This window comes from Alligator mississippiensis, chromosome 13, assembly GCF_030867095.1.
Source record: "Alligator mississippiensis isolate rAllMis1 chromosome 13, rAllMis1, whole genome shotgun sequence".
In the NCBI taxonomy this organism is placed as follows: Eukaryota; Metazoa; Chordata; order Crocodylia; family Alligatoridae; genus Alligator; species Alligator mississippiensis.
The window spans coordinates 13,194,117-13,219,753 of record NC_081836.1 but is presented as its reverse complement, the minus strand read 5'-3'; the positions used below and the strand labels follow the sequence as shown (position 1 = coordinate 13,219,753).

Genomic DNA, 25,637 nt, shown 5'->3' with positions numbered 1-25,637 from the left:
GATGGCAGTGCATGACACCCAAAACTGGAGCCATGCTCCTGCTGCCAGCTTCCGGCCAAGCTCCACACTGCAGGATCACTGCAGCTGCAGTTCCCAGAGGTCTCCAGGACCCCAAGTAAGGCTCTTTCCTGTTCCTGGGGCTACACCCAAAGGGTGCATCTATAGGAGTGTGCATATGTGTCTTGCAGCATCTCAAAGCCCTTTGAGATGCTGCAAGAGGCACATGCAGGAATCACAAAATTTTCCCATGGTACAAATGTGCAGTTCAGGGGCAAAATTAGACCCCTGGATATCAAAAAAAAATACAGGGAAAAAAGTGAGGCATGCCACAGTCCCAGACTGCCCTGAGGCAACCGGAGGCTCAGTCTTCCACAGAGACACTTTGCTGGCCAGCCAGAACATCTCTATGGCTGGTCCTCGCCCCGGTGCTGAAGCATGCTGCCTGCCCATGCAGGGCAGGCAGTGTGACAGCCGCAGGGAACTGGACCCAGGCTCCTGCCAGTAAATAAGGGGTGGGAGGTGCTGGAGGAGGGGGGAGGGACCATGAGGAAACCCCTGTCATCCTCGCCCACTCCCTCAGCCCCCCGTATCGCTGCCTCACCCAGCCACATCCCTCGCCTGCATCCCCAGCCCCCCACATCACTCCCCTACCTGTCCCCAAGCCCCCCCGATCGCTGCCCACCCTGCCCCATCCCCCACCTGCCCCCCAAGCCTCCCCAATTGGTGCCCTGTCCAGCCTCAGAATCCCATCAATTAAAAAAAAAAGAAAAAGCTCCACACTTACCAGCAGTAGCAGCTTCTGTCAGAGTCACTGGGGCCTTGTGACAGAGATCCCCTGTGCAGCATGGGACCTGTGTGACAGCCGCAGTCGTCCCATGACAGTGCCCTGCAAACCCCAGTCGCACCCCCACAATGGGGCAGTGAGGGTGCCAGGTGGCCAGGGCTGGTTCCCAGAGCTCCCCTGCTACTGCCAGTGAGTGCGAAGCTTTTTTTTTTAAGTGCTGGGAGGCTGGGGCTGGGGATGCAAGCAGGGGATGGGGCCAGGTGGGGCAGCCATTGAGGGGTCTGGGGGAGTTGGCGGGGGCTGGGGCCAGGCAGGGCAGCCACTGGGGGGTCTGGGGGAGCAGGCGGGGCAGCCATCGGGGGGCTGGGGGTGCAAGCAGGGGGTGGGACTGGGTGGGGCAGCCATTAGGGGGGCTGCAGGAGCTGGCAGGAGATGGAGCCGGGTGGGGCAGCAATCCATGGGGCAGCAATCCACAGGGCTGGGGGAACAAGTGGGGGTGGGACATATGTGCCCTGCAGGGGAAGTAGCCCCTGCGGGGGCTTTAATCCCTGTTGGGGACTGTAGCCCCTGCAGGGGAATGTGGCCCCTATGGAGGGGGCTGTAGCCCTGCGGGGGGCAGTCCGTGAGCTGTGCAGGGGGACTGCATTCTGCGGGGGCCAGGGGACCCACGCCTCCTGAGCAGCACCCCCACACAGTCCCCCCACAATCCACCCACACCTACCCACACACCCCATAGCCCCCCACATCCCTCCACAGGCACCCACATCCCCCACCCCCCTTTCTACCCCTCTCCTGCAAACTCCACATCCCCCACAGAACACACCCTGCATGCTCAGCTGCCAGACTGGATGAAACCTGCTGGCAGGAGCTGTAGCTGCAGGGGCAGTTGTCCCCACATCCTGGTTAGTTAGGGGGTCACAGGGAGCTCTAACTGCTGTATGGTAAGAAAACCAAAGGCAAACAGCAAAACATAGGTATTTAGAATTCATTTTATTATGATGATAGAGACACTGGTGGGCTTCCAAATTGCTTTAACACTGTAGATATATCAATAAAACATTGTCCAGCTGATCGCGCTCTCTCTCTCTCTCTCTCTCTCTCTCTCTAGGAATAACGGGTGTAAACTAGTTGAGAGTGGATTTAGGTTAGATATTAGGAAGAAATTTTTCACAGTAAGGGTGGCCAGGATCTGGAATGGGCTTTCAAGAGAGGTGGTGCTATCACCTAGCTTGGAGGAAATATATATATATAAATAAAATAATGGTTTTTTGTTTTAATTGTGGAGGAACATGGATTTCAGGGTATTTTACAGAGTGACTTTGGGATTTTTTTATCTGGGATTTTTCAGTGTTCAAATGGGGAACACCAGAATTCCTGCTAGGGAGACAAGCAGCAGGACCCAGGCAGAGGAGCCTGCTCAGAGATGGCACCTTGGACCCAGCTAGAGTTGGCTGACCTCCTGGCCATTTGAGGCCAGGAAGACATGCTTTGACAGTTAAAGCAGGCCACCACACTAGAAACATCTTCTGGGCAATAGCTGCCCAGATGGCCGTGCAAGTGTCACACATGGCAGTAGTACCACACAAAGGCCAACTGCAGCCACAGCCCACTGGCAGCTGGCCCAGAGGGGCAGATGCCTCTACTGGCTGTGCAGTCACCATCCGGGTCTGGCAGGTGGCAGCAGGTCACAGCCAGGCAACAGCTCCCACTGCCAGACTGCTGCAGTGGGTAGAGGGTGCAGGGAACTCTCGGGGCTGCTTCAGTAGTCCAGCTGGCACAAGGGGTAGTGTCCCCAGGTACCAATTGACAGGTCCCCAGAAGCTCCTGAGAGTGAGTAGCCCTGAGTTACTTGCCAGGGCAGCTTTTTGTACTGATGGGGCCAGGACAGGGCAGCTTTTTATACTGCTGGGGACAGCACAAGTGCTGGCCCAGGGCTCTAGCTCCCCCTGGCTGCAGATCCAGAAGGAGCCAGGCAGGGTTATTTTGCCCCAAGTGGCACAAATTGCCCCACACCAAAGTGCATGTTTGGGCAAAAAGCCACAGCTCTAGTTTGCACCACTTCTATTTGAGTTGCTGCAAGTGCGCGTGCTTGCATGTGTGGACATGCCCAAAGAGATCATAAAATGAAGCAAAAATAATCAGTTCTAAAAAGCAGAATAATAAAATAGAAACTGTAAAAGGAAATGCGGTGTGCTTTTCAGTAAGCCCGAATTTATAAAGCACTTAAGTACGTACTTAATTATAAACACAAGAGGAGTCCCATTGACTTGAGCAGTACTTCTTGCCCGTGTCTACATGAGATGCTGACTGTGCAGTAGCCTGTGACTACTATGCAATAGCATTGCATGGCAGGATGTGTGATATGATGCTACTGCACAGTAGTAATGAGCTTCTGCGTAGTCAGCATCACAGAAAAGCCATTTGAAGATGCTACTGCACAGTAACTACTGCACAGTAACAACTGCACAGTCAGCGTCTCGTGTAAACGTGGCCCTTGTATACCAAAGCTTGATCCTGTCCTCAACTGCTCTGCTGAATTGCTAAGGAAAATCAAGATGAGCACTGCATTACAGTCTTAAAAAAGCAAGCACTCCAGGGCTTTGACAGACTGTCAGAGAAGCAGCTATTACACCTTCAGGATCCACACCACTGTTTTGCACAGTTCATGTATTATGCTATGGAACAGACAATTTGCTGGCAGAAACTTTGATTTGTACAAGTGCACTGTGTCTGTTGCTTTTCTTCAGCAAAAGTTCTCAAGGAATATGTTTCTTGGTTTAGTTTTCCAAACAGACAAAACACCCTTAGATCCCACCATCTCTGCTTTTCATTTAAAACTATTTTAAAAGTTTAAGACTGTTGCTGATTTTTTTTTTTCTGGTGGATGAATATCTGTATTAAATATTGCTTCACTGCTTGACCTAGCAGTTCTCCCTGACTTGGCAGCAAATTGCCAGTAAATAATTTGCCTAATAAATCAGTTGCTGCATATTTGCTACTTAAATATCAAATTTAGTAGCACAAAATACCTGCAAGAAAATATCCTAATGATCGTGAAGTATTGTACATATGACTTTGCAATACCAGATGATCAGATCTCTTCTATCCTGGATTCAGTGATTCCCCCCCGGCCATAACAAGTGTAAACATTTCCTGTTTCACATGTTTACATTCTTTGTCATCTGAGATATACTGTGGATCTTTGCTTTGTATATTGTGGTTCTTTGCTTTGTGCTTGCTTCCTTTAAAGTTGCCTCTTATAAACTGGAATTGTTTCCATTCCTGTTAGATAAAGGTCAGTAAGAAGAAAAAAAAAGTTATGAAATAGAAACTTTACATTTTAACTAATAGTGTGTATATTGTATGAAGTGAATGTTATTCTGCGTATCTTAAAAGTGGGAGGGAATCAGCTCTCTGTGGTCCATTAGCAAATGGCCAAGTAACAAGCTCCACAAATGAAGTCATCTTCACTACCTGTATACTTGAAATTATTTCATATGCCTCTTCTGACCCACAATTTAAATACAAAGTCAATGGAAATTCAATCTGTATTAATCAATTAACGTAGGGGTAAAACCACTCTACGCCAAGTAACAAAATAGGATCTGTTATAAATGGATCTTCAGTTGACGCAAGGCATTAGACTCTGTTCTTTACAAACATTATACCAGCAAGATGATTCACATTTGTGTGATACAAGAGGAACAACAGAACTAAATACTGCACTGTATTCATATCATTGTATAAATTCAGAATAACTAATTCCCTTAATTTCAGTGGAGTTACCCCATATTTACAAGCTGGTGTAATCAGTCACAGTATTTGGCCCACTGTTTCTGGTGTCATATAACAGAGTGAAAGGGAGGTTGCTTGCTTTAATAAGAATTTGTTGTTCAAATGAGTTGGATTCTATACAAAAGACAGAAGAGTGCCCATAATTTGTGTCATTATTTGACATTGTCTTTGAAGTGTTAATAAGAACTTTTAAGTCTTATGCTCGAAATGGTAGATGTTCATTTAATTGACATTACCAACTATCTAGGACAGCAGTAATTATAGTTTTTCTCCTTACAGCTGGCACTAGATAAAGAGCTCATTGACTTTGGCACTCATGTGGTAGGAGAGACAATTTCACGGACCATCACCTTGACAAACCGTGGAGCTTTGGGAACAAGATTCAAACTACAAACGTCAGCAGGTGACAGTGGTACATGCACAACAGCAACAAAATCAACCCTCAAAAGTGTGGTGGGTCCAAATGCATTTCACTGTTGTGATTTAAACACTCTAACTAGGAAAGCTTGGTAGAGGTTTTGGTGTTAGCAATACTGTATGTTTAGCAATACTGTATGACTGTGACTTTCTAGTTGTATAGGAAAGAAAGCTTGAAATAGTCATATAATATTGCTAACACCATGCATTGAAAAACAGTGAGCCAGCCCCCCAAAATTATTTGATTGGCTTAGGAAGTATAATCAAATGATAAGAAATTTAGGGGGTTGTATATTATCAGATAACATTTTCATGTTTTTTTTCTACAACCACAAGAGCTAAAAACACTTACAGAAATTCTTACAGGATCAATAAAAATTGCTGGAGCTGGGGCTTCAAAAAAACTCCAAACAAACCAGCAACTATCACAACACTAGCAATAAAATCATGAGAGTTGGCAAAACTGGCATACGAGTCTCATGTAAAACTCAATTTATTGAAAATTCCTAGTGAAAAACAATTACTTTTATTGACAAGTTGTTACTATGTAGAGAACAGGCTCTTTAAACTAAGAGTTACATTCAGTCAGTTTGGATGCCTGAAAACATTTTTAAAAGTAGTTCATTAAAAAAATTTAATAAGAGAAATTAAAAAAAAAGTGCTAAAGTGGGTTCAAGTGATCAGAGAGTGATGTATGCTCAGTGTCTGAGCCAACCGCTATACCCTCCATAAAACCAGTGTTGTGCTATCAGGCAGTCCCCATGGTCATTGTTACGGTGTCTGAAGCACGTAAACAGAAGAAGTGAAGGAAGTAGGCACGGAACCCAGAAATGCTGATTCCTAATCTGTTGCTCTGCTAGATATTTCTGGAAATGTGGAACAATTATGGACAGTAATAGAAATCTGCTTAGTTAGTAACACTTTTAGAGTGGGATTGGTCCTTTTTAAGCAGACTGAATAGACCCAATCTGAAATCAGATTAGTTTTGTGTTTTGGACCAAAGATTTTTCTAGAGCAGTTGTGGGTAGTACTTCATGCCCTGTAATTGCTGTCTTGATTAACACCATTGTTATAAATGTGACTTCTTAAAGTCCTGCATTGGTTGAATCTACTGTAGTTGTGAGGATGCTCTCTCCCTGTCGAAGCACGTGTATGGAGGGTGACTTTTCATTTAGTATTCAAATGATTTTTTATAGACAAAGAGGAAGTATAAGGATATTTAATTTTATGTTTTCCTAGTTTTTATCTGCTTATTTTAATTATTGAAATGTAATTGGCTCCAAGAAATTTTGAAACGCCCTGCTCAGGAATGTAATCCCATGTGAATCTAAAGAAAGGGATTGACCATCCATAGAGAAGACTATATTAAACCTTGTATACAGTTGCTGAGCTGATTGTTCATCATGGATTTCAGCTTTAATATTGTCATCACTTTAAAGTATGATTCATATAAGAAAAGTGACGATTAACAAATGCCAGCGTCTGCAGCCACAATTCCTTCTTTGTTTTCTGCCATAACTACTTTGTTGACCAAAGCCTATTTTTATGACTTGTGAATTCCAGTTAGCATTTCAAATCCAAAATAATTTAAAGAGCAAGGCCAGCTCATCAGTCACATAACTACCCAGTGTCAAATGCACAATATTATTGGAAAGTAGGGCTGTGCGAAGCTTTTGTCCCTGATTCAATTCGGTGGAGATTCGGCCCGATTCAGTGGCTGAATCTCTGAATTCAAATTGAATCGGAGGATCCTTTTATCTCTCCAGATCAATTCAGAGAGATTCAGAAAGATTTGTGGATTTGGACATAGAGACAACTTTAAATGTTTTTTCTGCATACCTCTAGGTAGCAGGTGGCTGTGAATGCTGCAGTGCTGGGGCACATGGCGTGTCCCACAGGAGCATGGGGGACTCCCTAGCGTGCTTGGCAGCAGACCTGAAAGTGGACCAGAAGCACTTCCAGGTCTGCCAGGGAGTGCACTCCCCCCCACCCCCCAGACTTTTCCAGCTTGTTGACTGGTGCCTCCTGGGTCTGGGGGGGGGGGGGGGGGCACACAGGGTCCCCCCATGGCCGATCGCCAAGCCGGGAGAGTGCGGGCCCCCCCCCCCCCCCCACTGTGCACTCCCCAGCCAAGTACTTCCAGAAGTACTTCCAATCCACTTCCTAGTTCACCACCGAGCATATAGAGGGCCCCCCCCCGTGCTTCTGTGGGATGCTCCATGCGCCCCAGCATTGCAGCAATCACAAGCTGTGCCTGCTACCTCAAGGTATGTAGAAAAAACTTTTGAAGAGGTGTCTATGCCCAAATCATTGATTCTCCGAATGAGCATTGACTCTTCAGATTTGGATTCAGCCAAATTGAATCAGGGACAGTGGTCTGAATCAACGAATCGAATCACTGGCTTGGATTTGGGCTGAATCTGAATCGAATAGGGCCCACTTCACACACCCCTACTGGAGAGAATCACAGAGAGTCACAGAGACAAGTCAAGGGATGTTTGACTCAGATCCCAAGCTGAATTTACAAGCTTGGACAAATTAAAAAAAAAAAAAAAAGCATACCTATTTGATTTATTTCAGGAGACTTGTTATGAAGTCTTTGAAAGAGAATTAACATAAAATATTGCTTAATCATTACACCAAAGTCACTTTCTGAATGCTATCACTTCTTATTGAGCCAACTACTTCAGTTGCCTTTTTATGTAGTAAAAATTGCACTACATTACCAATAAACTCTAGTAAGTATGCAGTCTTTCTGCAAAGTGCAGTGCCTTGTCTCAACAAACAATACAGTCATAATTACTGTATATTATAAGTCTACTTTCCTTTTTAAAATGGCCGATGGAATTGGAGGTATAAGCAAATAAAAGTTTACATCATAATTGACTACAATTTAAAATCTTTTCTATAAATCTTCTAACTAGATTAGTCCAACACTGGATGGTGTCATTTCTGAAGAGAGGGATAGCAGCAGTCCTATGGGATCTGTGTTTGAAAAGAAGGAACAAGTTTCTCCTGATCAGACGGATGAAACTATCAAATGCTTAAGTCAGCCTGAGAGCCAGAAGACTAAAACAAGCCTCGGTAGCAACTGTACAAGTAAGACTATGATTTACAAAATGACAATACATATCTTAAGGCCAAACATTTTCTGTTTCTAAGAGTTTCATGTAGTAAGCTATGGCACTCAAGATATTTGGGAGACTTGCCCAGTGAATGAGACAATTACTAGGCTTGTGCAAAGCAGCTAGTATTTGCTTCGGATTTGGCCAATTCAGGGGACAGTGATTCGATTCGGTGATTTGAATCAGTGTCCTGAATCAATTCAGCCAAATCTGATTCAGAGATTTGGCCGCAGCTGAATCGGCCAAATCTCCAAATTGACCCCATCCCCCGCTGGCTCTCAGTGGCTGCCCCGCCTACTCTCCCAGCTTCTGGCTCTTTAAAAAAAACCCGCACTCACCAGCTGCTGTCAGGCAGGGGAACGATCCCCTCTGCTTCTTGCTGCCCCGTGCCATGTGGGGGGCTCTGCCACAAGCCCCCTGACCCCTGCCCGCTCTCCCAGCCCCACCATGGCTGCCCCCCCATGCCCAGCTCCTGGCCCTTTAATTAAAAAAAAAAAGCCTGAACTCACTGGCTCCTGCCAGGTGGGGGGCAATCCCCACTGCCCCATGCTGCGTGGGGGACTCTGCCACAAGCCCCCAGAAGCCCCAAGGCCACTGCAGCAGCCAGTGAGTGGGGGCTTTTTTTTACAAGGCCAGAAACTGGGGCCAGGTGGGGCAGCCATGGGGTGGGGGATGGAAGAGCAGATGGGGGTTGGGGAGCAGGCAGGGGATAAGGCCTGGCAGGGGTTCCCGCATGGTTCCCTCCCCACTCCCTACTTACCAGCATGGAGTGTGGGTCCAGCTCCATGCTGCAGCGAGTAGGGACTGCCTGAATAGCTGAAGCTCTCCAAATCTTTTCTGAATCAATTCAGAGAGCTTTGGTCACCTGATTCCATTTGGATTCGGAGATTCAGGCACCGAATTGGGCCAAATCAAATCAGCACCTGAAGTTTGCACAACCCTAACAATTACCATTGTAGTAGTAGTAGTAGTAGTAATATAGTATGTTTTTATTTTAAAGTTTTCTCAACCCAAAGGTATCCAGGCAGCTGACAGAAATGAGAATTGTGCTAGCACAGATTTTTTTTAGATCAGTTTTGATATATTACCCCGGCTGCCCCAGCTTGTCAACAACTCAGCATCAAACAAAAACTACTCAAAATCCAACTAGATTTTTCTACAGAGACTTTAAAATTGTTATCATTGTTCTTGCCTCAGGAATTGAATACCCACCTTTCAGAAGACAAATCCACATGACAGTTCTATTTTTACAACCTACAATTTTAGGAACAAAGTGACATAAAGATGAACCTCTTAGACATTTTTCCTCTCATCTTTTAATCTTTTCTTTGAGCTTAGTAAGATTGGGAGAAAAGATTTATATCTGGCATTGTAGATATTGAGAAGCTAAGTGTTCCCATTCATGCTGGTCATTAAATTATTCTGATCAAAAGAAACTGTTAGTCAGCCTAGTGACAGATGATGCGGAAAAGGCTGAAGTACTCGTTGCCTTTTTTACCTCGGTCTTCAGAGGCAAGGTCAGCTCCCAGACTACTGTACCTGGCAGCACAGTTTGGGGAGGAACTGGCAGTGGCAAAAGAACAGTTAGGGACTATTTAGAAAAGTTGAATGTGTACAAATCCATGGGGCTGAATGCGATGCACTGGGGGAGGATTATGGAATTGGCTGATGTGATTGCAGAGCTGCTGGCCTTTATCTTTCAAAACTCATGGCAGGTAGGAGAGGTCCCAGATGATTGGAAAAGGGCATCTTTAAGAAAGGGAGGATCCAGGGAACTACAGACCAGTCAGCTTCACCTCCATCCCTGGAAGAATCATGGAGCGGATCCTCAAGTAATCCATTTCTAAGCACTTGGAGGAGAAGGTGATAGGAAAAACTTTCTCACTAGGACAGTAGTAAAGCACTAGAAAGGCCACCCAGAGAGGCTGTGGACTCTCCATCCTTGGAGGTTTTTAAAACCTGGCTAGACAGAGCTTTGGCTGGGATAATCTAGTCGGTGATGGTTCTGCTTTGAGCAGGGGGTTGGACTAGATGACCCCCTGAGGTCCCTTCCAGCCCTAATTTTCTGATTCTATGATTCACATTTTTTTAAAATCAAAATATTTGGATTTTATATTTGGAACTTGATGGATTTTGTTAGAATTCTTTATATTTTGTTATAGTTATGGTGCTCTCTCCACACCAGTGATTCTCAAAGTGCGACAGCACCTTGGGGTGCCTTGAGATCCTTTCAAGAGTGCCACACAATGTTAGCACTGCTGTTGTGCAAATATGATTCACATAATAAATTCTGAGATTTCAAATAGGAATCATTACCGTTCAAAACATTCTGACGTATTGGGATCTTTTAGTTATTTACAACATAGAAATTGCTCTGTTATTTTTCATTGTCAAAAAAGAGGGAAAACTAAGTCCTAGCATTTTCCAAAGGATATTTTGAGTTTAATGAAGGGTGCTTTGAGTCTAAAAAGGTTGAGAACCACTGCTGTATACCATACAGCATCTGTAAGTTGTCTTTCAGATGACATCTTAAAAACTGAGATTTTATTTGCTCTCCGTGTCATGCAGAAATCCCATTACGTATTTTAGGGTCAATCAAAATTACCTTTCCTCCAACTGCTGTGAAGCATGTCATCACCAATTAGTAAATGACACCCAGTCCTTTCATACTATATACACAGATGGATGGTAGGGCTGTACAAAATTTTGCCAGATGTTTTGTTCTGACACTGTTTTGACCAATTTTGAGGTTGACACAGCAAAATCGGAACGAGACAAAGGCCCTCAAAATAGCCTCAAAACAAAACGAGGCTGGTCGAAACGTTTCGAAAGTCGAAATGTTTTGCCCATAGGCTGGGGGTGGGAAGTCAGTCCAACTGGGCTGACTTCCCATCCCCAGTGCAAGATCCGGCAGGGGGCAGCCCAGCTGGGCTTCTTCCACATCCCCTGCACTACATTGCGCTGGGGGCGGGAGCTGGGCTGACTCCCCATGCCCAGCGAAACTTGAAACAGTGTCAAAACAGCCTTTCTGTTTCAACAGAACAGCTGTTTTGACTCAAAATGAAATTTGATATGAAACACTGTTCTGTCGAACCGCGATGTAGCATGGGGGATGGGGAAGCAGTGCAGCTGGGCTGCCTCCTGCCCCCGGTACAATCTAGCACAGGGTACCAGGAAGCAGCTCTTCTGGGTTGCTTCTCATCCCCAGTGAAACTTGAAACAGCGTCAGAACAACCTTTCTGTTTTGACAGAACAGAACGGAACAGCTGTTTCAACTCTACATGAAATTCGATACAAAACACTGTTCTGTCGAACCATCGAAACTGAAGGTGAAATGGAACAGTGCCGTTTCGCACAGCCCTAATGGATGGAGTTACTTTGGGGTCCTTCTGGAGCAAAAATGCCATATGAAGCAAAACTATTTATTATTGTACCTGTACTGAAAAAGCTTCTTATTTGGGTGGACATGAAGCGGCACACTGTACAGCACACATCCTCTTGAGTGCACTACCTCACTGTTCCGCTCATCGTATTCCCACTTAGATTGACCCCAGTTCAAGGTCTCTGGTAGGACCCAGTTTCCATTGGTACTACCATGGGTTCAATCACATTTACATTCCACTGGAGTACTGAACTGCTTCTAGGAGTGGAAGATTCTTTAGTCAGGATAATGGACCTTCCTCTGGACTAGAACAAGCCATAGACCATGTATTCTCATAAACAAACAAAAATCTCTCTCTAGAGCCATGGTAGGCCCACTTAAAGGCCTGTAAGAACTGATTTGCATGCAGTATTCCCCAAAAGCCAATAGACTCATGCTGTGATATATTTCTCAGTGAGTTACATACCTGTAGTGCTCTCTCTTCTTTCTCTTAGAACAATTCAGTCAAGATGCACCGATCCCAAAGGCAGATCTGGAAGCAAAAAATAGACAAAGCCCACTGGAACCTCTACTTGAAGAATCACCAGTTGAAATTACATTGGGCAAGGTAATGAATTTGTTGAGATATGCCCAAACATTCAGCTAGTCTTAATTTTACTGAGCAAGACCAATTTCTGAATATAGGCCAAATTTTACACTCCTTACTTAAGCAAAACTTCTTTTAGCTTCAGTGAAAGGAGTTGGTTTATGACTGACAAACCGTGACAAGCCCATTAACTTTCATCATATTCTATCACAGTTAATACTTAAAATAAACCATATTATTATGGAAGGGAAGGGGTGTTCTGTCAGGAAGGATTCTACACACAGTTTTATTCTTTCAGTCCTGGAATCAGCAGCTTTCTGTTCTCTCTATCTTTTAAAATACATAATTAAACCAAAGTGTGTTGTGACGAGACATGGAGATTTTGTTTCATCCCCTTTCACAGATTCACTACTATTTTCATGCAATTTGAAAAAATTCTTACCAACTAATATTTGTGCCTTCCTTGAAGTTAGGGCCTTTTTCAGTCTAGAAGGTTGGAAAAGGGGGTTAAAGTGAAATTTGTTCAGACAGGAAATAAAGGAATCAACAACTAGTGGCAATACAGCTATTGAGAACAGGTTGCGCTTGGTGATGTGGAGGGATGGACAAGGTTTCAGATTTGAGTGAGTATGACAGGAGATGACCGATATTCTTCTCAGCTGCTGGAAGAATGGGAACATAGAATAAACAAGAAAAACTCAAGCAACCACACAAATTGTCCCTACAGAAGCTAAGAATTATGCAAGATTTTGAACTGCCTCTGGAAACTAAAGGCACATGGTATCTCAGATGAAGCCTTTGGCTTCCTGCAAGAAGGAACTATTGCTAATGCTTTTCTCTTGGGTCAGCGTAGTGCATTCATTTTGACAAAGGAAATATCTATGTCATTGAAAATACATTTACAAAAGCATTCTGCTGATCTAATGCTACAGGATGTTATTGCTAGGTACAGTAAAATAGCCAGATTTTAATGAAAGGATTTTTGTTTTATTTTCTTCCTTAGGTTACAGAAGGTGAAATTGGACCCTTTAGCTCCGTCAAACTTCAAGTTATTTTTGTTCCAGCCATTCCTGGGGATGTTCAGGCAGAATTTGTATTTACATTTGACAACCAAAACTCCAACCCAGTGAGTATTTCTTGTGCTGATTCTACACACTTGAAATCTTTCTCCATGTAATAAGAACTACATAAGATTGGAAGGTGGGGATAAAACCATGGGAAAGGTTAGCGAAAAATAAATGTACAGTAGTTATTCTAAGAAAGAAGAGCAAGCCTAGTGATGTACTGTGAAATTGAAGATAACAGATTTTAGAAGGCTACATGGCCCCTCTATTTATGGAGTATTACTGTTGCTCTTATGCTTGCTGATGATTCTCAACTTTCTTTACAGACAAATCACCTCCTCTGATATCCCAGTTCTACTCTGGATTATATCAGAAAAATGCACAGTTGCCAGGAAATGAATATATACTTTTTTTCCCCTTGATCAGTTCTCCATTTTCCCCCTCCCACACACACACTTTATTTTCCTTCCCACCAGTGGCCTTCCCTAGCATTGGAACAGATTAGTGACAACCGGGACTAACGAAAAATCTAGTTGCCACTATAGCATATTATAATTTAGCATTTTTGTTTTGGCCCAAACTGTGCTTGGAGGCTCCTTTAAGAAGCTTACCAGAAAATCTGCACCTTGCAGGAAGCTCAAAGTCCCCCATAGTACCCAAAGTCCACAAAGGGATTGCTCAACAAAAGGAGCTATAGCAGGATAGTCCAGGTCTTCATAACATTATGAGTAGGCTTCTTTCAACCCTGGGAGGGAGGAGATATCTGTTGGGGTCTGGGTTGAATCATCTGGCAGGGGTCACTGTAATAATACCCGTACTCTGTGCCCTTTCTGTAACTGTCCATTGGATAAACAAAACTGAAGTCTCTAGAGTTGTTTTACTGTAGTGCTAAATGCAGTTTAAAACATGGAGGGCACCTATACTTCAGCCCCAAGGCTTCTCCAGTGTGCTGGAATTCCAGTGTATTGGAGCAGACACGATTAATCAAGTCTGCGTCTTGTGTATCAGTGTCTCTGCACTTAAAAATGGTGATGGGGGCACTTAAACTAAAGCTCACTGAATGCCATTTTTAAGCACGGGGGTGCTGATCCAGAAGATGTGGCAGCGCTTTAATTAGAGTGGCTCTTGGAGATGCTCTAATTAAAGCGCCACTCCCCCACCTCCAGAGCATGTGTAAAAACGCCCAGTGATTTTTACACATTCTAAAATACTGTTGAACTACCAGGGACAGCATAACATTCCTCTGCAGCTTCTGCTACAGAATCCCTGATAGCAGACAGGCAAGAATCAGTATAGCTGATGTTCATTAGAATAGCAAGCAACCTGACAAATTATAGTATGTAAAGGTTTTGCCTCCTTTATTCTAATAAAATAGTTTAAATATTAAATAATAGGATATATTGCTCTACTGTAGGTTGTCAGTATAAACTCTACTCTTCACAATGATCTATTAGGATTTTGAATGAGTGATATAGTAAGAAGTAACTTTGTTGACTCTTTATATGCAGCTGTTCTTTACTGCCATTGGTGTTTCTGTTGATGTGCCAGTTTGGGTAACAAATCCAAATGTTGATCTAAAGATTTGTATGTATGACAGACTATATCAGGACTGTATCGTCATTCAAAGCAGGTGAGTTACTCAGTAATACATTTGTGATCGGTTTGGGGGTTTTTTTTAATCTAACAAAATAATGGTATTATAAGAAGTCACTTGAACGAGAAGTAAAAATGTCAAACATCATTTTCTCAAGCCTGGTGGAGCTCCCAGAGATAGCCACATCCCCTTTCCTCTCCACAGGTCCAGGGCAAACTCTTTTCCCCTGAGGGGCTGTGTTAGGGCCAGCCTGCCCGCTGCCTCCCTCCATGTGGCCACATGGTGCCCACTGTACCTACCCAGGCACCAGGCTGAGAACACCAGCTGGATCCAGTTTATGGATGAGCTGGGCACTGCCAGTCCATCCCACCAGGCAAAAAGGTTGAACACCACTGCTGTAAGCACTATTCAGATCTAGACAAAGCAATAACATATTTAACTGATTTCTGGTTGGCTTTAGCTCAATATGGAGGGAACTGATGGCAGATGGCAGAGAAGAAAACAAACTTTGCAATTGAATAGAGTTAGCTATTTGACACAGATTTGACACAGAAAGAATCCCCAGTATTGAACAGAATCCATAAACTGTGTACAGACAGATTCCCCAAATTCTTACAATCATATTTAGAGATATTAAATAACAGGCCTTTGGCAGTCGTTACACTTAAAGTATGATTAAGTTAATCATGTCTTAAGCAGTAATCCCACTACTTGTTCATACAATTAATGGTGCCATAAAAAATATAAAAATATACACAAAAATATTTGCAATAACTTCATGGCTGGTTCCCATTGCACCTTAAATTGAACGTATGACCAGTGCCGATCAGCTGATCAGTTCACCCAGCTTGGGCTGCATGAGAGTCTTAAAGGGTTCTGGCCTTATCCTGTGGCTGGGAACAGCAGTCAGCTGATCAGCACTTCTAGTCAAGGGAGCATATCAAAGCCCTTCAAGCAAAGGACTTCAGTGCACTTCTGTGGCTGGGAAAGCCGATCTGATGACTGGGCTCCTGCCTTACTACTTGCCAGCGCAGAGGGAGCCCAGGATCACGATTCTAGGCTCCCTCTGCACTGGAAATAGGGTGCAATTGGCATCTGATTGCTGATCCAAATTATAACACCTCTTGCCATACACATGGCACAGCAGGAAGCCTTATTATTGGGATTGAGTATCAGATCCCATTGCACCTTTAACTGAACATCTGTCAGCAGCCACAGTGATCACTTGGTACTCTCTTAATCTTGTTAAATAAAACATCATTAGACTTTAATCAGAACTTCAGACACTTCTTGCTCCTGCCCTGAATATATAGACTTCCAATTTAATTCATTCTCTAGTATCTTCTGCTGATTTTTTTCCAGTTTTCTCCTTAGTAACATAACTAGGGGTGGGCAAGAGGGGCACCCATCCTGGGTACCATGTTATGAGGGATGCCACAATTCCCCACTCTGCCCCCGTGAAGTTCCTGCCCCAACAGTAGGAGCAGCCCCACTGTTTACCCCTGTTAAGAACTCCAAAACAGTCCCTGGATGCTGCTGCTGCTTTTAGAACATGGTTGGCAGTGTATGAGGCAGCAGCAGTAGCAGCAGCTTAGCCAGGGACTGTTTAGGAGTCCCCAGGAGGGGTAAGATTGTTGTGCCCCCCCCCCCCTCCCCCCGCTCTCACAATAGTGCCCCCCCCACTGTTCGCTCTCAGTGTTTGCCCAGGGTACCAACTCTGCTTGTTATGCCATTGCTTCTCCCCTCAGTCCTTAATGGACATGCAGCCACAATGCACAAATACATGGCAACCTTAGTTGTCATCTCTACTGACTGAACTACATCATCATTTTTCAGTTCCAGCCCCTTTGAAGCAAGGCACCCTGGTTGGGCAGTGAGGGGAAAACTGCACTGCCCTTGTCTGTGCTGTACCCATTCCACACATGAAAAGCTTCAGTTGCTAGTGCTGGCAACTCAGCAGATTTCACCAGCTCTAAATTTACATGCTAAGTTTTAGGGAGGTCAGAATGTTTAACGTCTTTCATTTGTACACCAGAGCCTTCATTCAGTCTGCAGTGTCTTCTGATACGTCTTGGTGGTGTTCTTTCTATGGCTTTCACCTGGAGTTAGTCTGAGATGCATGTCAGCACTGGAAGACAGCTTCAGGCTACTTTTTCCTTCCTGGGACTTTTAGCAACCATATAAGGTGCAAACAGATGCCATAAAAATGTTGGTGGCAGCAGAAGGTGCAAGTGAACAGATGTCCTTGCTCCTTGGCATGCTCTAGGTGACCCAAAATGTTTGTGCAACCAAATATAGTCACAGTTTGTGATGCTTTATGGGGGAGGACATCTGTTCACTTATTGCACGCAATGGGAATTCCCTTGCAGGAATAGACTTTTTCGGCTTGTTTTCCCCACTTGCAGAAGCATGCCTCATGTCAGAGCACAGCACCTGGGGCTATGTCCCGCAGGATTGGGCTCCAGGAGCAGTAGGGAGGGACCTTACCCTGTGGGACAGTGGCTCCAGCAACATCTATTTCTGCTGATCGGTCAGATCAGCTTTGTTAGGTGACATTCCAACACAGCTGATGCTGCAACAAAAACAATGTCTGTTTGTATCTTCAGTGCTCTGGTTTTATTAATATTCTAGAGACCCAGGCAATAGTTCTTTTTTTGGAGAATAGCTATATGAGCCACTCTGTTAATTGACTTGCAGGTACTGGTTTTCTTCTGTCTATCTAACGCACTTACTGGCAGCTACATGCTGAATGTTCCTATTTTAACAATCCCTTTAGTTTAGGTTCTATTTAAGTGCATGCTAATAGGATTGTTGTTTTTTACTATTTCTGTTAGAAGACATATATTCTAAACCTCTTACCAGAATTAGACACTGCTGAGATTTTTTGCAGTTGGAAAGAAATGAAAGCTGTTATCTCAGAAATTCAGCTTACAAATTTGACAAGCACAAGTTATGTAAGAGATTTTACTTAGTTTAGATAACCCACACCCAGGGACAAGATAAGTGCAGGGGCAGAATAACTTGTCAAATCAAACTGGTTTGCTCTGCCAGTGCAAATACCAGGTTTTAGGTGTTCCTAAAGGAAGGTGCTGTCAAGTAACTTCGTCCAGAACATAACCAAGCTAATGAGAACAATCTTACAAATGCTGAGCCTCTTCAAAATCCAACTGAGTTAAACATCCTTAATACATTGGAGACTGTCCTCAGCACCATAAGAGAATTGAGGCCCTAACTTATTCTCTCTATTCGAAATACATTGCCCCAGAAAATGATGGCTGAGCCAGTGGTTTTCAACCTTTTTATATTTGAGGCACCCCTCATTTGTCTCAAGATACCCCTTGAAAAGTATTAGGTCTTAGTTTTCACTCATTTTTTTTGATTATGGAAAAATAATAGGGCAATTTGTCTGTTGCAAAGAACTCAGAACAAGATCTCAACAAGTCAGAATGTTTTTAATATGATGGATTCCTGTTTGAAATCTCTGGGTTTATTATATGAATCATGTGTGCAACACCTAACAGTGCTGACGTTGTGCTCACAGCACCCTTGAAAAAATCATAAGGCACCCCAGGGTGCTGCAGTACCTGTTTGAAATCACTAGCCTAACAAAACATTTCCTTAGCTTCCTGTGTATCACCTGCAGGTGCATATCGATAAAAGATTAGCAACATGATGGGCAATATGACCTTTTCATCAACATAACCTCTAGCCCTACAGAATCCCTTCTTTGGAAGGGGTGAATGATAGGTTACAACTAGGGCTGTCAATTAATCACAGTTAACATGCACGATTAACACATTAATTGGTGTTCACATTATTTTGGAGCCCATGCCTGGGCTCTGCTCCACTGCCATCACTGTTGCCTCTGGGCCACCCAGAAGGGCAGCAGTGGCAGCGCAGAGGAATGCAGGGCAGCCCAGGCTCCAGGCTGCTGCAGTGGGGTAGAAGGGGTGCTCACAGACATAGACAGAGACGAGCAGCCATAGCCTGCACATGGCCAGGAACACAGCCTGGTGGCATGTAGAGCACTGCCCAGCAGGTATGTCTGTAGGGGAGAGGAGCATGGGGGACAGAAAAGGTGGGGGGTGCAGATCAAGGCACCCACAGTGAGGGAGGGAGTGAGGCAGAAGCTAGGGCAAGTCATGGGACAGAGGGGCATGAGCCCCCCAGATTTGTTTGCAGGGCAGAGGTGGGCTGTGGCCTGGGGCTCTCTGTGCCATGCTGCATTTGCCCTGGAAGCCACATGCTGCCCGTGCCATGCATCCACTGCCTGCCCGGCAGCAGGAGGCACAGCATGGCATTGCGCAGCTCCCGGGGCAATGGAAGCAGGGCACAGAGCCCTAAGCCCACAGCCCACCTCCACCCCACGCACGAATTTGGGGGGCACGTGCCCTGGATGCCTTCCCTGGGGGTATACGCAGTGGTGGGAGCTGTGCTCCCCCCATACCTGGACCACGGCTCTATCCCATGACTTGCCTCAGCCCCAGGGCCACATTCATCAAGCCCCTACCCCTGCCCCACTCCCCCCTCACAGTGGGGACCTTGGTCTGCTCCCCCCACATCTCTTCCCTCCCCCCATGCTCCTTCCCCTCTACAGACTTACCCACTGGGTGGTATGTGTGTGTGTGTGTGTTTGTGTGCCTGAGTGTACCTGTTTGTACTCCCAAGCCACAGACCCCCTAGCCCTGCTGCTGCCCCTCACTCCTGACTCACAGTACCCCACATCCTGCCAGGGCATACAGGAACCCCCTCCCTGGGTTCCAAATCTCACACACACACACACACACACACACACACACAGCTCCCCCACACCTTCACAAAATCCCACACTCACCCCCCAACCATACAAAATACCTGCATAATTTTGCATAATTTCAGTTTTTCTGCTCAGCATTTTGAGTTTTTAGCTGTGCAATTAAAATTGTGATTAACCTCAACTATTTTTTTTAATCGCACAACTAATTGCGATCGTTTTTTTTGTTTTTTTTTTAATTGTTTGACAGCCCTAGTTACAACAGATATGTCAACTCCTGTTTTTTAGTCACAGGTCACTATAATTAATGAAACATACCCTAAAGATATGATTTCTTTTTATCACCGCAGTTCCTGGTATAAAAAAAATCCCTTGCTCTCTAATACAATTAGAGTATTTTTCCTCTCTATTTATATTTTACTAGGTGCTAGCCACTGAACTCTAAAGCCTCTTTAGATTACTTGAACAAATCAGGCCATCAGAATTTACCAAATGGCTGTTAGTTGTTTTATTTCTGTGCACCATCCACTTTTTGGGTAATTCCTCTTATTTCCCTAGTATAAACTATGGCATTTTGCACTTGCCAACGTGTGAAACCATAGCTAGATACCATGGTGATTGCTGCACTTTCTTTCCTCTGTTATGGCCTAGTTAATGCTTGGTTACTTTTATTTAATCTTGCCCTGTCTGGGATTGCAGTGGCCTAACAAGGTTTAGAGTCAATCTTACAGTGGGGCTACTCCATCTGAGTGGGTTCCCTGCTGCAGCCCAGACCAGTTAGAGGCCAACTACCAACGCAGCTAGATGGTTTGAATTCCTGAAGCTGCTGATTAACAAAGGTTAAATGTGTAATAACTAGCTGGCATTCTATAACACATCGGCTTTGATCTTCAGTCTGCTCTGCTGATGTATCACTGTTTCAAAGTCACTTTTAAATATCTATCTACAGAATATTTCACTTCCAGTGCAGCTGGGGAAACTCAAAAATAGAACATAAGATTTTGGAAGTACTGCACTTTGAGAGTCAATACAACTGTGCGAGTTTTCTTTAACTTTTCAGGGTCTGACATAGAATTGGACCAAGAATAACTCTAAAAATTGGAATTGGACCCAGAATAACTCTAAAAATACACAACTGAGTCAAAAGGGGAAAAGGCAAAACATAGTAGATGAATAAAACTGAGAAAAACATATTTGAACTTGGAGTGGATACATTACAGAAGTACTCAGGGCCTTCTGATCTGTTTATAGAGCAAAAGCTGCATTGCGCTTGAAGTTTGAAGTATGCAAAAAACTGAGCAAATACATGGAGCTGCTTCCGAAAACAGGTTACATTCAAGCGCAGTCATCCTTCAGTGTGCAACTGAAGTTCCTGCCCAGGTAAATAAGCAATATTAATCTCTTGTCTGTTTAATATAAAAGACCTTATTTTAAAGAGCCACACAGTGGAAAGTCAGAGTAGGCCAAAATTTTCCTTGTCTTTGGCATGGGATGGGGTCCTGAAGGATGGCTGTGATCTGCCTAAGGCCCCTTTACTGTGCCATGTTGTCCCGATGGGCACCCTCTATTCTCACCTGCCACGTCTTTGATGGAATGATTACTAGGGAGGCTGCCTTTAAGTCCTCTTGGACACAGTCTTGATTGATTCTCTGGACCCTGTGGGTTTCCAGACCTCTGGTGTGTCCCACTTCAAAATAGGTGTTTCAGGGCACCCTAGCCTTATGGGCTGTGCATGGTTCCAACCACCCCTTTACCACACCCCAAGCCTCGCAAGTGGTACCGACATTGTCCAGTCTAGGCCTTATTGTAATTTGGCCCCTTTGTCCTCCCTGGGCTCTCCACAGCCCTGTCTCGCTCTGCAAAGTGCTGCGACCTCTCTGGTGCTGGGGTCCCCATGCTGCCGTGGGCCCCCAATGAGGCCTCCTCCTTCCCCTAATAGCCTCACCCAAACCACCAGTCTCATAAAAATCAACCTGCAAGGCCCAAGGCTATAACATAAATTCAAGCTGCCCAGCTATAACATCATTCAAGCCACCCTGGGTTGGGGTGCTCCATCCCTCAACAGTATCAGAAGCTGCCCCTGCAGTCAGGCCTCTCCCCTTTGCTTGCTCTGGGAGAGCTCCTTCCCCCTTGGCTGCTGGCAGGGAACTGCCCTCCTGGCCTCTGCCCTGGGGTTTATATATGAGGCAGGCCCTGCCTCTTCCTGCCAGCTGACCAGGTGCAGGTACAGACTAATTGCCTCCTTAGCAGGTTGCACCTGGGCTCCTGCCTGGCTCTTTGGGCTCTCCCCAGGCAGTTCCTTAGTGCCCTGCAACAGTCTTATGTCTACTGACTGCAGGGAGCTGGACTTTACACTTTGATTTCACTGCAATTGCATGTGTATTCTGAACTTGGCCCATTTCTCTCTCCTCCTCCCTCCTCCTTTATATTTATGAAATGTCAGGAGGAAATTAACTTGGATCATTTTCCTATGTGGTAATGCTTTCCCTGCTGTGACCACAACAGTGTGAAAACCTTAGCATTTGCAATGCCGATGGGCTTTTTTTTACTACAGTTGAAGCCAATCTTGCACAAGAATAAGCTGCACAGCATTGTCACACAGTTGACAAGGTATTAAGCTATCTGTATAGTGTGCTTAGTTCACAGAACATTAATTAGGTCAGCCTTGAATAAGTGACCCTGTATTATGACACAGGTGAAGAACAGCCACATTTGCTGCGGCGTATCTCCTGTGCCATGCATCTTTTCCTTGAGAGGTTATACAGTACTACATTTATCTCTAGTTACAGGCTGAATTTTGCAGATTTAAAATGGAAAGGTGCTAGGTTTTTTTTTTTATTAAAGGTATCAAAAGCTTTATCCTATCATGTTATAATGAGAATACATTCATATAGAATAGTCCAGTTACCTAAACTAGAAGATCCAGTTAGGCTAGTTTTGCGATTTGGTCTTTTCCTGGCTATACTCCAACTAAGGCAATAATCATTATTTTTAAATAGAGTTAGATAATAGGGCTGTGCAAAGGTTCAGTCCCTGATTCGATTTGGCGGAGATTTGGTCAGATTTGGTGGCTGAATCTCTGAATCTGAATCGAATCAGAGGACACTTTAATCTCTCCGAATCGAATCGGAACCCTCCAAATCGATTCGGAGAGATTTGAAAAGATTCAGAGATTTGGACGTAGACACAGCTTTAAATGTTTTTTCTACATACCTCTAGGTAGCAGGGGCTCATGAATGCTGTGGTTCTGGGGTGTATGGAGCATCCCACAGGAGCACAGGGGGCCTCCCCAGCGCACTTGGCAGCAGACCTGGAAATGGAGCAGAAGCATGTCCAATCCACTTCCGGGTCTGCCAAGAAGTGCACTGGGGAGCCTCCCCATGCCCTCCAGCTCAGTGATTGGGTCTGGTAGGGTTACCTGGGGTACCCCTGTGGCTAATCACTGAGCCAGGGGTTGGGGGAGGGTCTGTGCGCTCCCTGTCAGACCCTGAAGTGGACCAGAAGTAGTTCTGGTCCACTTCCGGGTTCGCCACCGAGCATGTGGGGAGGGCCCCTGTGGCGGGCCGGTAGGGGGCGCTCCTGCATTGAGCCACCCACCTCATTGCACCCGACCACCTTCCAAGCTCCAGGTGCCTCCCTGGGGGCGGCTTATGTCTGGCCGACCCCCTTCCTGGAGCACACCCGCTAGCCTGGGGGTTCCACTGCCACCACCCAGAGCTCTGGACTTAATTCTGGCTCTGCGCACTCTGGGAAACACAGGCCTAGTAGCCCTCAAGGGGACTTGATTCACTTCAAGAAGTTGGGATGCTTCCCTCAGTCAGAAGCACAAGTAGTGGTCTCCCTTAGTCAGCCGAACCAAGGGGACCCCAAGGCATAATCTAGACCCACTTAAAATAAGTCTCCCACACTAGGTACAAAGGAGAAGTTTATTGGTTACAGAGGGTAGGGTTGGAATAGGGTACAGGGTAGAGCAATATCGGAGAAATCCCATAGAGCAAACTCCTGTGGCCGGGGTAGCCTTTGATCTCGCATCTGAGTTACTGCAAGCTATACATCTAGTTAGATCTCAGGTAGCTTACTCACAAGTATCATCCAGAGGCAGGTGGAGATTCCCTCTGGAGGCAGGCAGTTCCTTGATCATGAGTTTTGAGAGAGAGAACAGGTTTCAGATGGTACAGCTCTTCTCTATCTCTGAGTATCCCTCATGGCTGCTGCCCCCACCTCCTGAGCAGTCCTTAACTTATATAGCCCTTGTGACCTCATTTACCTGGTCCAGTGGAGGCCAGCACCTGTTGGCTGTCAGCCAACCAATTTGAAATACATCACTAGTTGCTGGGCAGACTCTAGCCCGCCCGGGAGGAAGCCCCTCACCCAGGTATGTGAAACTAGTCAGGTAGGCAGAGGGAGCAGGTTTCCCCCCCCCCTCAGGAATGTATCCAGCTCCGGTTACCTAAAGAGATCAGGTAAAGGTGTGTCTCTCTGCTGGGCCCATCCTAATCACATTGTCACAGAGCACAGTTTTTGGGGGAGAAACAAAGGTGGCTTTCTGCCACAGCCCCTCTGCACTCCTGTAGGATACTCCATGTGCCCCAATATCAGAGCGTTTACAAGCTGCAACTGCTACCTCAAAGTATGTAGAAAAAACATTTAAAGCTGTGCCTGTGTCTGAATTGCTGATTCTCCGAATCAACATCAAATCTTCGGATTCAGATTTGGGCGAATCGAATTAACTAATTGAATCACTGTCCCTGATTTGGGCCGAATCAAATAGGGCCCACTTCGCACACCCCTGTTAGATAAGTCATTGTCTGTTCCTTTATGTGTGATTGCATGGTTAGGTTGTGATGCAAGTATAAAGCCAATAGCTTCATTGCAGTTATTTCAGATTTAAGAGAGCATTAATGAGTTTGGCCAACTTCCATTGGTGCCATGCACCTGTATTTCCTGTTGATTTTGTATGGCCCTGTCTATTTCAGTATGTTCACATTTTTACACACGTATACTCAGGAACTCTCAAAATCAGATACTCAGTTTCTAAAATGATGATTCCAGGTTAGTAACCAAAGCTCTTAATAACATGACATCCAAGGAAAATAATGGATGCAGTTCTTCCTACAAACTAGAATCTATCAGATTACAGTGACAGTTGCCATTATTATGGCCTAAACTCGGATGTTGTGAAACACCATTACTTACTGAGTGGATAAAAGCACCGTTTGAATTAAAAATGTTAATCTTCATTTGAAAAATGAGACGGCTTCAAAAAATTTGATTTGACAAAATGAAGACAGTTCTGATTCATGAAATAAGAACCAGGCTACTTTGTCATACAATTCGGTATTAAAAAAAAAGGGTTTTTTTTTTTAGTAGAAGCCTGATGTATAATGCTGAGCTAGTGATACATTTATATAAATGCTTCATTGACTCAGTATTACAAATTCAGCTTCCTGGGAAGAAAGAATGGCCATTAAAAATAAAGCTTGAAAACCATACAGTATGAATGTTAAGCATACAGACAGGATGACTCTAATTAGGGCATGGGAAGCTCTCCATGTTTGCAGTGCATATCCCAGTACTTAGTCAGATAGCCTATATTGTATCTGTATATCTGCTTGCAATAAAATCACAGCTTCAGCATGTTTGAAACTTGGATCTTTAATCTGCTGACTGGCAGAATTCTCAAGTATTCCAACTGCTCGGTTTCTCTACCTCTGGAACAGATTCTACAGACACTGGCAGTCTAATTGTGACTTGGACACAACTTTGCATAAAAAAATAAAATGGATCTGTCTACTATGAAAATTTTGGAGACAAAGCATACATTGTAGGTCTGTCCATATTAAAATGGTAAATGTATCAAACATACCAAATTCAGTAGAAACAGATCTCATGAGATTTTCTTTTCAAAGTTTAAGGTGTTGTTTACTAGAAATTGTAGGTCTTAGGCCAGAGCTACCCCCTTGGATAGTTTTTGGAATGCAAAAGGAGAATATTGCAGGAATCTGTGGAAGGCTTCCTGTTTGCAAAGATGTTTTATTTCTCAACTCCCCAGTAACATGATTTCCACCTCCACATTTCATATCTGAAAATTCAAGCCAGTGTAAGCTAAAGGAAAATATTTACTACCCTAATTGAGA

General features: G+C 44.6%; 1 protein-coding gene and 1 long non-coding RNA gene across 4 annotated transcripts in view; one reads left to right on the top strand and one right to left on the bottom strand.

Moving 5' to 3' along the window:
- The window catches only part of CFAP74 (cilia and flagella associated protein 74), a 113,843-nt gene that overhangs the window by 57,046 nt on the left and 31,160 nt on the right, over window positions 1-25,637 (top strand). For 2 of the 3 annotated variants that reach the window (XM_019494010.2, XM_006265123.4), the window contains exons 18-23: window positions 4,859-5,032; window positions 7,921-8,095; window positions 11,998-12,110; window positions 13,093-13,215; window positions 14,662-14,783; window positions 20,752-20,880. In XM_019494010.2, coding sequence (XP_019349555.2) covers window positions 4,859-5,032; window positions 7,921-8,095; window positions 11,998-12,110; window positions 13,093-13,215; window positions 14,662-14,783; window positions 20,752-20,880 — 836 coding nt within the window. The remainder of the gene's footprint in view (window positions 1-4,858; window positions 5,033-7,920; window positions 8,096-11,997; window positions 12,111-13,092; window positions 13,216-14,661; window positions 14,784-20,751; window positions 20,881-25,637) is intronic. The other variant, XM_059716923.1, reaches the window with a different exon arrangement.
- LOC132244684 (uncharacterized) lies at window positions 4,005-23,874 on the bottom strand. Its single transcript, XR_009456412.1, has 3 exons — window positions 23,584-23,874; window positions 11,970-12,035; window positions 4,005-4,066 (listed from the first exon to the last, which is right to left on the bottom strand). It is a non-coding gene; the product is annotated as an uncharacterized LOC132244684 (long non-coding RNA).